At 37.6% G+C, this 16,394-nt stretch overlaps 1 protein-coding gene across 5 annotated transcripts in view; it reads right to left on the bottom strand.

Annotated features, from left to right (window-relative positions):
- MPDZ (multiple PDZ domain crumbs cell polarity complex component) overlaps positions 1-16,394 on the bottom strand; it is a 150,757-nt gene that overhangs the window by 88,584 nt on the left and 45,779 nt on the right. For 3 of the 5 annotated variants that reach the window (XM_034987981.1, XM_034987982.1, XM_034987984.1), the window contains exons 11-17: positions 10,849-11,032; positions 9,783-9,854; positions 7,993-8,102; positions 5,198-5,344; positions 3,861-4,025; positions 1,852-2,037; positions 281-490 (exon numbers count right to left, since the gene is read on the bottom strand). In XM_034987981.1, the coding sequence (XP_034843872.1) occupies positions 281-490; positions 1,852-2,037; positions 3,861-4,025; positions 5,198-5,344; positions 7,993-8,102; positions 9,783-9,854; positions 10,849-11,032 (1,074 nt within the window). Of the gene's footprint in view, positions 1-280; positions 491-1,851; positions 2,038-3,860; positions 4,026-5,197; positions 5,345-7,992; positions 8,103-9,764; positions 9,855-10,848; positions 11,033-16,394 lie in introns of all 5 variants that reach the window. The other 2 variants (XM_034987980.1, XM_034987983.1) reach the window with 1 other exon arrangement.

Here is a 16,394-nt window from a genome sequence, read left to right as displayed (position 1 = left end):
CAATTCTATATTCATCATGACCTTATTATCCAATAAAAAAGATCAAAAGCATACTATGAAAGCATAATTTAAAGTTATAAATTTATTTCTGAATCTCGTTTTCTTTCCTTTATTCTTTTAAAAACTATTACTCAAAATTAAATCTTTACACTCACACAGCCAATAACCATACCAAAAGTCATGATTCACTCATGAGAACACCTTCTGAAGCTAAAAGTAACCCTAAAAGCCATTTTGTTTACAAACTGAAAAAGAAAATCGATAAAATCCGAATTCTTACAGGTAATGGTTTAGCAACTCCGATTCTCACAGATCCTGCTGGCGCACCCTTCAGAGCCTGCACAGCTTCTTCAAGACTGCTGTTTTCCAAGTTAACATCATTGACAAACACGAGTCTATCTCCAGGAAGAAGTCGACCATCCTTTTCGGCAATGCCGCCAGGCACCAAAGAACGAATTACAATCACAGTGCTTGCTGGATCAATGGGATCCTGAAAGAATGGGGAAGGGAAAAAAATAAATAAAAAAGAAGGTAGCTCCTTTTTATTGAAAAAATGTTTTTATAGATTGGCCACTGAGTTATAATGGATGGGTAATTATTTCAAGTGCCTCAAAAAAGAATTTTCATGCAACACGTCTAAACGAATTATCTAGGTAAAGGCTATCTCCATTTTGAAGAGTTTACGAAGAGTTCCCCTAAAGGATGGCATCCTTAAGTACCAAGTTGTTCCTGAGTAGACCACTTCAACTGTACAGATCACTATAAAATTATAATTTTAATTTTTGATAAATTGTCCAATCTTACAACTGTCTTCTGAGGCTGGACATCAGATACAGGAATTACTGACAATAGCGTTTGTTTGTTTGTTTTTGAAAGATTTCATTTATTTATTTGACAGCGAGAGACTACAAGTCGGTGGGGGGGGGGCAGCAGGGAGAGGGAGAAGAAGACTCCCCGCTGAGCAAGGAGCCTGATGCGGGGCTCGATCCCAGGACCCTGGGATCATGACCTGAGCCGAAGGCAGACACTTAACCGACTGAGCCACCCAGGTGTCCCTACAACAGCATTTGTTAAATAGGATGTTACTGTTGTGGGACATCAGTAGATGTGAGTGTACTAGAAGGTCAGGCCTATCTTTCTGAAATGAAGAAAAACAGAAAGAGTCCATATAGTATGTGATGATGCAGTGTTTTCAGATACACAGCAACCTTAATATTAGAAAACAAGGATCCACAATCAAGCGCTATAAAGAACACAGTTCCTGGGAGTCACTGGAGATGGCTCTCTGGTCCAGTCTTAATTAATGAGGAGGCTCTCTCACACATGCATAAGCATTTCCTCAGTTACCCAGCACAGAGTGCAATGCAGGGTAAGGACGCTACACTTGACCAGTTTAAGTTTCTTCATAAATTTAGTCATTTAGTCAAATGACAAGAATCCATTTTCAACTAGAACTCTATAATTCACTACAGACAAAAGAAATAAGTATTTAATACTTTAAGTCTTACCACTGAAATATGAACTATCAATTATGAGCACGGAAATAAAAATAATTTAGACATACTCCCCAAATAACAAAAAAACTGTATTTCTATGATATTCCTAAAATGTATTTTGTATATTCTTCAAATTTTCAAGAGCTGAAATCTAGAAAGAGTTCAATGAACTCAATGTTAAAAGAAACGCTTCATGATAAATAAACCATATATATTATTATTTTAGAAGATTTGCTAGAAACAAGGAAATGTTTTTGATAACTCTGAAATATTAACTGCTTTTTCTCTTATCTACAATATACCTTGAATATATATCATCTTTAAAAAAAAAATTGTTAAAAATGGACATATTTACCTGATAATCTAAAATGCTAAAACCAAGTCCTTTGTTTCCTTTCTCCAGCTCGATATGCTGCACATCAACCTCCCACATGGCCAAAGGTCCTTGAACCTCCTCCGCATTCTGACCCGCCTCGGTCATCGCCAGCACAGGGTCCTCAGTCTCCGAGGACCCAGTGAACTCGCCCAGATCTACATAAGGCTGCGTAACAGACCACACAGCTCTTATTTCAGGGGCACTAGACCAACAGACACATACCAACACCACAAGGAGAGGGAGAGTCCCAGCATCTGTCCAGAACAAACCACTCACAAATAAAAGGAGCGAGAGCTTATCATGAAACTTTTACAAATTAAGGTAGTAATTACTGAAGGTTGTTAAAGAAGCAGAAATACCTAACATGGAACAGGCATTAAAAATGTATGGTTCAAAGGTCTCCTATAAAAATACACAAGGGTTGTATCTCAGCAGCATGACTGTGGGTGGTTTTCACTTTTTTTCATCAGTATCTGAGTCACCTCTGTAGTCAGAAAAAAAAAAAAAAAACTGTAAATCTACTTTGATATTAAAGAAAAAATTCTTATGATATGTAACAATTCAAGAGGAAATGGCTCTATGTAAATGTACTCTCTGCAAACAAAGGTTCTCAAATGTTGTGACTTGTGCACATGATTATTTCATTAATAAATTAGCATGCACAATAGCAAGACAAGATCTGAAGTCGGATTAGTCTGGGCTTAAAGACCAGGTCGATGATTTCTTAACTGTGTTGCCTTGAGCAATATTCTTAACCTGAATTTCACAGTTACCCATTTGATAGAATTGTTACGAATTAAATGAGATAACATTTATAAAGCACTCAGCACAAAAATAGGAATACAAAATGTTGGCTTCTTTCAGCAAAAATAAAGTGAATCTAAGTTAACTCAGTTTTCTTCATCTGTATGAACATATCAAATTTCAGAAAGACATGTTTTTGATGATGAAATTCTAGTTTATATACTATCTTTGCTGTTAATTATTACACATCCTAGGACCATGGATACAAATCTGTCCACCTGCTTTATTGTAATAATCCCATGTAGAACACATAAAAAATGTGTATGGACATGTATGGTGATAGAGTGAGTTCTACACAATTTGGAATTATGTCTCTTATTTAACCTACTCCACTCATATGAATATTACATTCTTCAAAGCTTTCAAAATTCTTCTACTGTACTGATTCCTGCAGTATAATGTAAGTCAAGTTCTAGCATCATATCTCATTATACCTTAAATGAGATTTGACTAGACCGCAAATTATGTAAAGTCCAAATCTTAACTTTAGATATCTATTATGAGTCCTCAGAAAAGCTGATGCACTCTATTTCTTGACATTTTGATGTGAATAAAAAAGAATAAGCAAACAGGAAAATGGGAGGTCTGAATGTCACAGAATATTATCTGACATGCAGTATTATGACCTCAAATTGTTCAGATTTAAAAAGTACAAAAATATGCAAGTAAGATCTAAAATCACAGAGAGGATGTGTCCATCCATACGTTAGCTATTTACAGAGCAGTAACCATGTGCCAGGCATTAAGTATCTTTTGTTTACCACATTTGTACTACATACTATTTACATCAGTTTTCTCTTCTATAAATGGGCACATTATGAGTATATTTTTCATAGGGATACTATAAATAAATTATACAAGCATAAAGGGTGCCATAATATCTAATATCATTATATAAACTTATTTGAACAAGAGAACAACCCTCTGAGGACTGGCACTATGATGTAGATTTTACAGAGGAGAAAAGTGAGATTCAGAAAGATGAAGTGATTTGCCCAAGGTCACAGAGTTAGTAGGTGCCGAGCCTGACTCAAACCCACGTTTGTCTGACTCCAAGGTCTTTCCTACAAGCCACTGATTTTGAGGAAATCAAATGCCAAATGAGAGGAAAAAAAGGCTTAAAATTCTTCCGAATGCCATTCAGACCTTCCACTACTTATTCTGGCTAGTCTCAAACCTGATACCTTTTCTGTCAGTTCAGTATCACGTAAGTCCAGGCTATCCAACCCTGACTGGCTGGGGGGTGGCACGGTTCGTCGACAGCACACCATTGTCACTTCTATCGGCAGTTCTTTTAAAATATTCACCACATCTTGGTGATTTTCCCCAAGCAAAGTTATGCCATTCACCTGTGCAAAAAGAGAAGTTGCCCAAGAAAGAACATTTCATAATGTGAGTACTCTTTTGAAACCAATCTTTTATTAAATAAATATGAATTTTACGAGGGTGTTTACCATAGTTCTACTGTGCTCAGAACTAGTTACCTACAGTAGTATGATCTAGAACAATGTTAGAGTTGTGTTGGAAATGGGACTTTTAAAGCACTCAGAAAAATCACCATCGTTCACCCCTGTTTCATGTGCCAGAGTAGTAGTTTGGAAAGGGAGAAGTAATAAAAAAATACCCAGGAAAGAAAAAGAAAAAAAAGAAGAAGAAGAAGAAGGTAGCAGGAGGGGAAGAATGAAGCAGGGGAAATCGGAGGGGTGGACGAACCATGAGAGACGATGGACTCTGAAAAACAAACAGGGTTCTAGAGGGGAGGGGGGTGGGAGGATGGGTTAGCCTGGTGGTGGGTATTGAGGAGGGCACATTCTGCATGGAGCACTGGGTGTTGTGCACAAACAATGAATCATGGAACACTTCATCTAAAACTAATGATGTAATGTATGGGGATTAACATAAGAATAAAAAGAAAAAAAAATACCCAGGGATGAAGGGAAAAGGAACAGATTATTCTACAAATTGACATTTTATATCACTAAGTGAAAAAATCAAAATGGAAAACAGTACATATTATATGCCAGTATGCTTTTAAAAGTGGGGGAAAGAATATATCCGAATTTTCTTAGCTCTTCATTAAACATATTGGGAAGACTGCAGAGTATCAAATGTAACAGTAGTTACTTAATGAAAGGTGATGAGAACTGGCTGGATTAGCACAAGAAAGAGACTGTTCAGGGTCTCTCTATGTTCTTTGTGATTCTGAAACATGTGAAAGTGATACCTGGTCTAAAAATTGAATAACTGGTTTAAATTTTTTAAAAGAAAGTTTTTATAGTTCTCTGGACTAAAACAAACAAAAACACCCAGCATGGAATTACGTCTGAAGATCAATGTACAGACAGATTTGAAATTTCTACTTCTGGTGGATTTTTACTTGCATATCTCTCTCAAGTACCCTTTGAAGAGGAAATTTAAAATAAGAACTTACTTACTATGCATATTATTATTACACTTTAAGCCTCCTGCAGCCTTTTCAGAATTTTATTTAAGGGGATGGAGGAATGGCATAGCTCCTTACTTCCAACAGCTCATCTCCACTGAAAAGCTTCCCACTGTGTCCAACAGGACCTTCTGGTAGAACAGATCGGATAAAATGATGTCCCACTGTTGCTTCCAGACTTATCCCCAACCCACTGTTCTCACTGAACTTGCTCACATGGGCCACCTGAAAGGAAAAAATCATCATGAATCTAGTATTTTTTTCATTTGTTTTTTTTCCCTCATGTATATATTTTATGTTCACCCCCCAAAAAGTCAACTTTCTCACAAAAGCTTCAAAAATGTTATTGTGGAGCTGCAAAGCTTTGGAGCTTTGCCTCCAAAAGAGTACTGATTATCTATCAGTTTCATGAGCCAACACAAATGCAGAGGAAGGAGCCAGATGCCAGCCCCTGAGATACTGTGCAGTGCAGCACCTACAGAAACTAGTAACAGGGGGTGCCTGGATGGCTCAGTTGGTTAAGTGTCTGCCTTCGGCTCAGGTCATGATCCTGGAGTCCCAGGATCGAGTCCCGCATCGGGCTCTCTGCTCAGCGGGGAGTCTGCTTCTCCCTCTGACCCTCCCCCCTCTCATGCTCTCTCTGTGTCTCATTCTGTCTTTCTCAAATACATAAATAAATAAAATCTTTAAAAAAAAAAAAAGGAAAAGAAACTAGTAACAGATGGAGGGTAACCTAAATGGCCACAGATTAAATCAAATGCCTGAGCTCGAACAACAGTATAGAAAAGACACATACTTAGCACTTCACTTATGTGCAAGGGACTGAGCTAACCCCATTACGTAGCTTATCTCAAGCTTCTCATAAATCATTCCAATGTCTATCCTTGTTTCCCAAATTAGGAAAATGAAGTTCAAAGAGGGTATCTTACCCAGAGTCACATAGCTATACAAGAACTTTGAAACTTATGCAGTCTGAATCTAGAGCCCACACTCCTGATCCTATGCTGGTATCAATGGACAACACTGGTCATTAAAAGTGAACCAGAGCGGGCGTCTGGGTGGCTCAGTTGGTTAAGCCACTGCCTTCAGCTCAGGTCACGATCCTGGAGTCCCGGGATCGAGTCCCGCATCGGGCTCCCTGCTCGGCAGGGAGTCTGCTTCTCCCTCTGACCCTCCTCCCTCTCATGCTCTCTGTCTCTCATTCTCTCTGTCTCAAATAAATAAATAAAATCAAAAAAAAAAAAAAAGTGAACCAGAGCTTCAAATAGGAGAATGAACTTATTTCCTACTGTTACATTAAATAATGAAGAATGTTAGGAAATCACCCATTTTCACAAAGAATCCAGTAACTATTAAAATCAGAAGGAATACTAAAGATGATCTACTTCATCCCTTGTATTTTATAGGGATAGGGATAGAGGAACTGAGAAAAACAGCGATTAATTAAAAAAGATATCTTTCAAATCTTGCTAATATGTGCAGGGTTATTATCAGAAGCTACATCATCCAATTTTGAAATCTACTGTGGATGAAATCCTCCTCACTCCCTAAAACCCAGTGTAAGTATCACTTCATCTGAGCAGCCCTCCAAGTCCCTCCCTGATAACGTCTATCAATCCTTCCTTCTACCATACCACTGCTCTTATGACTGCATTTAGGCTATACAGCTACATAGCAAACAATTTAAAGTCAGATCTCTCTTACTTTTGTTTGATGAAGGCCAATAAACAGCTTGGTTCTTACCTATAGCACATTTCACCCCTGACAGATTACTGGGGGTGCCACCAAGAGACAATGTGCACAAAGGACAGCCAAGAGTTCATGGTCCTGGGTCTCACCTCTATGACAAAGTGGTTCGTTAAACAGTTCCCTTCACTATTCCATTACCACCACAGAAGTGCAGTCTCAGTGATATGTCCCAGCATGTTAACCCTACCCCATAGGAGGAATCCCCCAACCTTTCATGCTAAATTAACTACAGTTAAGCTGGACCTTATTTTATTCTTCCCTGACTTGATTAAAATGGTAAAAACAGCTGTACTTACTACTTACTTGACTGTTAACCATCTTGAGTGTTTAAAAAAAAAAAGATAATTGTCACAAAGATTAAATGAAACACTAAGAATACTGCTTGGCACAAAGTGCTCAATAAATGCTAGTTATTATTAATGACATCTGTTCTTTGATCTCTCCTAATCTAGAGTTGTTTGAATATTATAAGCAATATGAAAAACTCTACTTAACCTAGTGTTTTATTTTTCCTTTTGAAATCCCTAAAATTTGCTGGTATACATCTCAAGATTGATAATTTGCATTACCTTTCTTAAGTCTCTTTTTAGGATAGCAGGTCATGATTGCTATATAAGGTATGCAAACTATTAATAAACATAAAACATTCACTACGGAATAAATGGTATGAAAAGAGGATGCAGAATTAAACCCCTTAAGCAAAATAAATATGTAAGGATAGAGTGGGAAAAAAATCCTCTTCAAATTTTATATATAAGATCATGATGATTTTTATTTTATCTTTAAGTATATTCTGTCACTCCGTAAATTCCAGACTCAAGAATCAAAAAAAAAAAAAACCATTCCTTTTGTCTAGATAATACAAATGACTGCTCAAAATATTAAAATATTGATGAATTACGAGTCCTAAAATTTTCATTCCATTTATTTAAGTTCCTTTGTTACTATCCAACTTTCTCCAACCTGAATTTTTAAATACCTCAATCATTTCGGTCTTCAAAAAAAGTCCTGGGCATTTGCTACTTCTCTAGCCCTCTTTAGGAAGATCATCTTTATTTTTGTCATGAACTTCCTGCTCAACCACAGTTACAAGTTAGGAAGTTAGGGAGGCTGAGCTAACCTACCACTATTTCATAATTAATCCCCATAATTCTTTGCCACTTTGTCAGCAGGGCAGCTTCCTGTTGTTGTGCATCTTCTATGTCTTCTATCTCTGCTGACAATAACGGATAACCTGAAATAGTCAACACAATTAAGTCAGTGACAAACTACAAAAACCTCCATATTTTTACATTCTATTCCAGAGACACTGTGATCAGAACCTGTCTGTTGTAGCAAGTCTGACTTTTCACCCAGTATATGAGTTACTCTTATTTCTCTATACATTTTTTATATTAGAGTATAATTCACAAACAATATCCTATTAATTTCAGGAATATATCATAGTGATTCGATATTTCCATACATTATGAAATGATCCCCACAATAACTCTAATTATAATCTGTCACCATACAAAGTTATTACAATACTATTGACTGTATTCCCTATGTGTACAATGTATCCCCATAACTTACTTATTTTATAACCGAAGTTTGTACATCTTAATCCCTGTCATTTACTTTGCCTGTTCCCAAACCTCCCCACTCTGGTAACCAACAGTTGTTTCCTGTATCTATGAGTCTATTTAATTTCTTTTGTTTGTTTGTTGTCTGAGGACCAGCACTAGGGTAGATGCATTAGAATCATTTAGAAGCTTTTCCTTAGTTTGTTTAAAAAAGAATTGGGGACTTCTGATTCTAAGTCTAGAGCGTTTCCCCACCCCAACCCTCCCATATGCACATTCACCAAAGCAAAGACATGATCTGGGCTTTCGAGGTGATTCCCCTACACCCATCCCTACTTTATATAAAGTTTCATGCTCTAAAACCTTTGTATTCTTTCCCACTACTCTTGATACTCACTTTAGCCTAAATAATTTCTTCACCTGCTAGTGTAAAAATGGCAGAATGCAATTAACACATATGAATGCATTACATATCACACTCCCAGAGTATTATGGCAAACACATATAGTCCTTTAAAATAATAAAAATAAATCAAAATTTTCAACAGAAAAAAAAAAAACGTTAATAACGAAGTAGATACTTTAAAGAACCACAAAGCATCAATATAACTAGTGAAGGGTAGCATACACATGAAAGATCAGTCTTGGACTCTGTTCAGTGGATTTAAGTTACTAAAGCACCTAAAGCAATGTGACAGGTAAGGAAAGCACACAGCTCCCAGCCTAAAGATGGCAGTAATATTCTGGCATAATTATATAATAAAACAATACTGCTCTAAAAAATGTTTAAACAGCTTGATGGAGTCTAGGTTTATACTGAAAGAAATCTCAGAAAGTTTTAGTAATTTTTCCATACAATTCCTTCCCAAACCAACTTCCCAATATTAAGATTTCAAATTTTGGAAAAATTGACAAGAAAAAGCCTCCCCAAATTGGACAGTTTCATTCCTAAGAGCTTATGCTTTAAAAAAGATTCTCATGTTTATTTTAAAAACACTTGGTAATTTTATTATTGCTTGCTCAATAAGATATGGACATGTTGGCTGTACTGAAGGAAGGGGATTGACATAAAACCTTGTACATAACTGATTGATTCCTAAAGGGTTTTAAAAATTTGTAAGAAAGAAAAATGTACAGCTAGAAAATACGCCAGGTGTAAATGAACTATTTTACTCTACTAGAGAAATTAATCCCATCTATATATAAGGACTGAAAAGTATCGTTTTCTTTTTTGATAGTTTTTTTTTTAGTAATTTATATCCATAGAGGCTTAATCACATTCACAAAAATCATTTCTCTAAAAAACAAACAAATAATAAAGAACATAATAACCTGGCTCCAGGTGTTTACCTTCTTCTTCAATTGGTAATATGCTGGTGTTTCTACTCAAAGATGAAGAATCTTCATCTTTTTCGTAATTTTCTTAAAGATAAGAATATTTTAGTAGTTACATTTATAATATAATCAAGCACATGAAATTTTTCAAATCCCACTGTATTTACCTGAACCCCAAGATGAATATTCTTTGTAGGTAAACTTTTCAATAACCACTTGTACTTAAAAGGGAAATTCTCCTGTTAACATGACAAAGAATAAATTTCTTAGGGAACCTGGGTGGCTCAGTCAGTTAAGTGTCCCACTCGATTTCAGCTCAGGTCACAGTCTCAGGGTCGTGAGACGGAGCTCCACATCAGGCTCTGTGCTGAGTGTGGAGACTGCCTGAGATTCTCTCTCGCTCCCTCTCCCTTTCTCCCTCCCCCACTCACTCTGTCTTCCACTCTCTCTCTCTTAAAAAAAAGAATAGATTTCTCATGTGATTTGCCCCCCTGTCTCCTACTGCTGTAATAAACAGTATATGGCATAAATACCAGAATGGTCAATAGTTTGAGAAATGACACAGCATTTTCAAACCAAAAGCCTGACTTCTACCAACAAACTCTTACATCAGTCAGCTACTGGGGGATTTCACTAATTTTCAGAGATATTCATGTACCAACAGCTTATGAATGACATTTCTAAATGTGTTATTAAAGTAGATTCCTTCAAGGAAGGCTGGACATCTAGGCACATGAGGCTTGCAGATCTAGCCCGGGCAGAACAGGTCCTCCCTAAAGAGGAAAACACGGCAATGGCACCTAAAAGTAAGGCAGGGATGGAAAGGTAAATGCACGTTTCTGACTCTGAAATGGTACCTGAATCAACAGGAAAGAAAGAAACCTGTTTTATTCGGAAGCACATTCTACAGTGAATGGACACATCGCTAGTTCTGGTTAGTCCCAACTTCACCAAATTTCCTTTTTATTTGGCTCATAATGAATAGTGAAGACTAAATACCATTCTTTAAGTATTTTCAGAATTAGAAAAATATCTAAGTAATGTAAAGGTCTAACTGAAAACCAGTTTCACCTGGCACTACCTTTGCTTCCGCTGGCATTCACAGGAGACGAAACTGCGTCCTTTGTGACATCCTCCCTTGACGTGAACTCAGCCTCCTGCTTCGCTCCTCTTCTCATTAGTGTCAGGTGCACAGTTGGTCCTGTGTGTCGCAACACCTCTACTGCTTGTTGGTTGGTAAAACCCTGAAGGTTTGTGCCATCTACCTGTGATCAGAGCAAGACGTGTTAAAAAATAAATGAGTATTTGTATTATCGATTCACCAAATGCATGTTTACTGCTTGTTAGTGGGAAATGAACAGGACTGAGTACTCCCCTAATTGGAGAATGAACTAAAACCTGTTTGGGGACCAGTAATAACTTAGATGCACTAGAATTACCCAGGTGAGTTTTGTTTTATTTATTACAGATGATGGTGTCTCACTTCTAGATATTATGAACCAATAGTTCCAGGGTGGGGATATTCTTTTATATTCCTCAGGTGATCCTGATACACAGTCAAGTCTGGAAGCTAGTACTATGCAGGATATAAAAGTGTAGAAGACAGTGACAAAAGTGGTCTCTGAGAGTGCTGATGTATTACATAACATACTTACCTGGCTTTAAAAAAAGAAAGATGACAAAACTATCTTCCTTTTTATTTTTTTGCCTCTTCAGAAAATACACGTGACTTTCCCTTTTCCTAGTTCACAAAGGATAAAATATTTGAAGACGTCCCTGTGATCTTCCCAAACTATAGATATGATCATATTATCCCAAGACTGCCTTCCATAGGACACTCCTTAAGCCAACTTTCCATACCGTGAACACAGCTTAGAAAGACCTGTGTCAACCGTCCCCAGCTCTACCACCAATCTCTTCTGGCATGGTGCTGCCTATCCCTGTGCCCTCTAGCCCCCAAGGGCTCATTTCCACTCCTGCCCTGCAATGTTCCCCTCAGCCAGGAGGCCTCTGCAGGTTTTGCTCCCCCCAGTCTAGACTCTTTGGACTCCCTCCAGCCCATGCTCTTTCTCATCCATCCACCCAGAAAACACCTGCACTTGCTTTAGATCTCAGTGTAATACTTTCATAACTGAACTATCCTAAGGTCTCTGACTATAGTCAAAGCCCCCTTTACCATTTATCCTTCCCAGCATTTATCATAATTTTAATTTTATATTTTCTGTCATTATTAGTTTTGTGACTGCATGCTCCAAGAGGACAGGTTCTGATGTCACCAAAGCATACTGTCATCTGCACAATAGTCACCCCAAATGGGAATATAGAGCCTTCAGTCCATATGTCAAGGATTTATTTGTAAAGCAAATTACCTTTTGGAAGGAATAAATGCAGATTATAGCACATTATTTTAAATTTAAACCTCAAAGACAAAAATTAATATAAGATAAATGAACATGTTATTTACTATCAGATAGTAAAGGAAAAAAGAAAAAACTCATAAAAATCTCAACTTTAAGTTTCCATAAACATTCTTAAAATTCACAGTACAATTTTTTATCTCCAATAGATTTTTATTGTTCAACTCTAAAAATCCAATTTTTTTATTATGTTATGTTAATTATACATTACATCATTAGTTTTTGATGTAGTGTTCCATGATTCACTGTTTGTGTATAACACCCAGTGCTCCATTCAGTACGTGCCCTCTTTAATACCCATCACCAGGCTAACCCATCCCCCCACCCCCCTCCCCTCTAGAACCCTGTTTGTTTCTCAGAGTCCATCGTCTCTCATGGTTTGTCTCCCCCTCCGATTTCCCCCCCATTCATTTTCCCCTTCCTGCTATCTTCTTCTTTTTTTTTTAACATATAATGTATTATTTGTTTCAGAGGTACAGGTCTGTGATTCAACAGTCTTGCACAATTCACAGCGCTCACCATAGCACATACCCTCTCCAATGTCTATCATCCAGCCACCCCATCCTTCCCACCCCCCACCACTCCAGCAACCCTCAGTTTGTTTCCTGAGATTAAGAATTCCTCATTATCAGTGAGAGCATATGATACATGTCTTTCTCTGATTGACTTACTTCGCTCAGCATAATACCCTCCAGTTCCATCCACATTTTGCAAATGTGGATGGCTGCATAATATTCCATTATATATATATATATATATATATATATATACACGTACCATATCTTCTTTATCCATTCATCTGTCGATGGACATCTTGGCTCTTTCCACAGTTTGGCTATTGTGGACATGGCTGCTATAAACATCGGGGTGCACATACCCCTTCGGATCCCTACATTTGTATCTTTGGGGTAAATACCCAGTAGTGTGATTGCTGGGTCGTAGGGCAGCTCTATTTTCAACTTTTTGAGGAACCTCCATACTGTTTTCCAGAGTGACTGCACCAGCTTGCATTCCCACCAACACTGTAGGAGGGTTCCCTTTTCTCTGCATCCCCGCCAACATCTGTCGTTTCCTGACTTGTTAATTTTAGCCATTCTGACTGGTATGAGGTGGTATCTCATTGGGGTTTTGATTTGGAAAAATCCAATTTAATTTTAAAAACTCAAATGCATATGATTTTGTCAATTTAATACCAGTAAAGTTCAAATACATTTTTAAAAACTGCATTCTTCCTTTATTTTCAAAATTTGATGGCCTGAATTTAAAAACATACTCCTTACCCAAATGTCAGAGATGGTACCAGCACAGAAGAACCTGGTATAAGGGAATAACCATGAACTTTTAAAACTGGATTTCAATTCAAATTTCTCAGCATCTTCATCTGTAATATGGGAATAATGGTACCTATTTTCCCAAAATTACAGTACCCAGCACTTTACACTGGGAAGAAACTCAGAAGCTGGTATTCTTAACAGACTGAAGAAGTGATTAATAAACATGAAAATTTCAAGCCTTCTTGAGAGAAGTTTCTGTTCAAATATCATTACATTTGTCATACGTATGAGGTAAGGTCAGCAAAGCCCAAATCGGGGTCCCAGGCAGCTCTGGTCTGCTATGATCACGGAGAGTGTTAAGACATGGCTTCAGGCCCAGTGGCACCACAGACAAGAGCGCTCTGGAACTAGATGCAATGGCAGGAGGCTGCCTGTGTGCTCTCAAGGAAAGTTCCACTAACCTCATAATGCTCAGTGCAGACACCACAATTAGCAGGAACAATAACGGAGCAGAGAATGACTAATTGAAACAAGTGGAAACCCCCAGCTCCCGAGTACGCTCAATCTAGCCAGCCAAGCCCTCCCTCCACCACAGCTTACAGATAGATATTAAGAGAGAACTTGAGCCTATTAACAAAGTCAGAATACCAAAGGCAACATTTGACACTTTTCCTTACTTACAAGCCTGTTTAATAATTTTTTTAAGATTTTATTTATGTATTTATTTTAGAGAGAGAGGGAGAGAGAGCATGCACGTGGGCGAGCAGGGGGAGGGGTGAGGGGAGAGGGAGAGAATCTCAAGCAGACTCTGCACTGAGCAAGGAGAGGGGACGAGGGGCTGGATCTCATGACCTTGAGATCATGACCTGAGCTGAAATCAAGAGTCAGGCGTTTAACCACCTGAGCCACCCAGGCTCCCGATATTTTTTTTTTAATCAATCATAATTCCATTCTGCTTTAGCAAGGATTTCTATACATCAATCTAAGAAGAATGAATATATGATTTCATCTGATGACCAGTTTGGTCAACTTTTTAAAATACAATAGAATCCCTTGATCAAATAATTGTTATATGGGATACCAATATACAAAGGGAATAAAATGGAATCATTCGCTCTATTCTGTCCCCTGTAATGTCTACAGTGAAACCCTAGGGGTCAACAGAGCACAATTTGTAAAACAGGAATCTTATAACAAAGTAAGTTTAATTGTTATAAAACAATACCTCCTCAAAATAGCAAGAAATAGTTTCTCAATCTTCTCACTGCCTGGACAACTACAAAATAAAAACAGAGTATAGTTCCAAACAACTGCTGCCAAAACAAAACCAGAAAAAACAAAGACTGCAGTTGTGAAAATGCAACCAGCGTGAAGAACTTTACTACAAGTATCTCAGAAGTCCACAAGATGGTGATATTTCACAAACCCTTAATGCATGGCTAAAAGCATTGCATGATGTTTCCTTAGAGTCTAAGAGGCCCCTAACTTTGAAGTAAGAGAATATTGCTAAAAGTTAAAATTCAGAACACTGATGACAGTGAAGACAAGTGACTTTATTGAAAACAAGAAAACCCTTCAGGAGAAGGGGGTTTCTCCTTTCGAGTCAACAATTCCCTTTATTACTGATCTTACCTAAGCAAAACCCTATGTGAGGTTCCACCTAATGAAAATAATGACAAGTTTGTTCTTTTTTTTTTTTTTTTAACATATAATGTATTATTTGTTTCAGAGGTACGGGTCTGTGATTCAACACTCTCACTCAAAAAAAAAAAAAGAAGAAGAAGAAGAAGATAGCAGGAAGGGAAAAATGAAGGGGGGGAAATCGGAGGGGGAGACGAACCATGAGAGACAATGGACTCTGAGAAACAAACTGAGAGTTCTAGAGGGCAGGGGGGGTGGGGGGATGGGTTAGCCCGGTGATGGGTATTAAAGAGGGCACGTACTGCATGGAGCACTGGGTGTTATACGCAAACAATGAGTTATGGAAGACTACATCAAAAACTAATGATGTAATGTATGGTGATTAACATAACATAATAAAAGGAAAAAAAAGAAAATAATGACAAGTTTGGAGGGAAGCTATTGTGCTTTTATTTATTTTTTAAGATTTTATTTATTTCTTTGACAGAGAGAGACACAGCAAGAGAGGGAACACAAGCAGGGGGAGTGGGAGAGAGAGAAGCAGGCTTCCTGCGGAGCAGGGAGCCCGATGCGGGGCTCAATCCCAGGACCCCGGGATAATGACCTGAGCCAAAGGCAAACACTTAATGACTGAGCCACCCAGGTGCCCCGCTATTGTGCTTTTAAATGTGCAATTATTTCAGGCCTTTAATAAGGATCTGCTTCGTAATTAAACTGTACTTATGTGCCAAGTGTTATACCAAGTATTTTAATTAATTACTCATTTGGTCTGCCTAAAAATTATACAAGGGAAGTTTCCTTTTCCCAATTTTGTATGTGAAAGCAGCTTACTAAGCAGTTATCATAGGATCCAACAATTCTATTCCTAAGTATATACCCAAGATAAATGAAAACATACATCCACACAAAAACTTGTACATGAATGTTCATGGCAACATAATCCGTAACAGCCAAAAAAATGGAAACAACCCAAATGTCCATCAGCTGATGAATGGGTAAATAAAATGTGGTATATCCATACAATGAAATATCATTCAGCTATAAAAAGAAATGAAGAATTGATACATGCTACAACATGGATGAACCCTGAAAACATGCTAGGCAAAATAAACCAGTCACAAAGGACCACATATTGTATAATTGCATTTACATGAAATACAGAGTAGGCAAATCTACAGAGACAGAGAAAAGTCTGTGGTTCTCTAGTGCTGGGAGGATGGTAGAATTAGGGATAGACTGCTACTGGGTATGGGGTTTCCTTTTTAGGTAATGAAAAGTTTCTAAAATTGACTGTG

Source organism: Mirounga leonina, unplaced genomic scaffold (assembly GCF_011800145.1).
Source record: "Mirounga leonina isolate KUSES-001 unplaced genomic scaffold, KU_Mleo_1.0 Mir_447, whole genome shotgun sequence".
NCBI lineage: Eukaryota > Metazoa > Chordata > Mammalia > Carnivora > Phocidae > Mirounga > Mirounga leonina.
The sequence above is the reverse complement of the archived record's forward strand: the minus strand, read 5'-3'. Positions and strand labels throughout refer to the sequence as shown.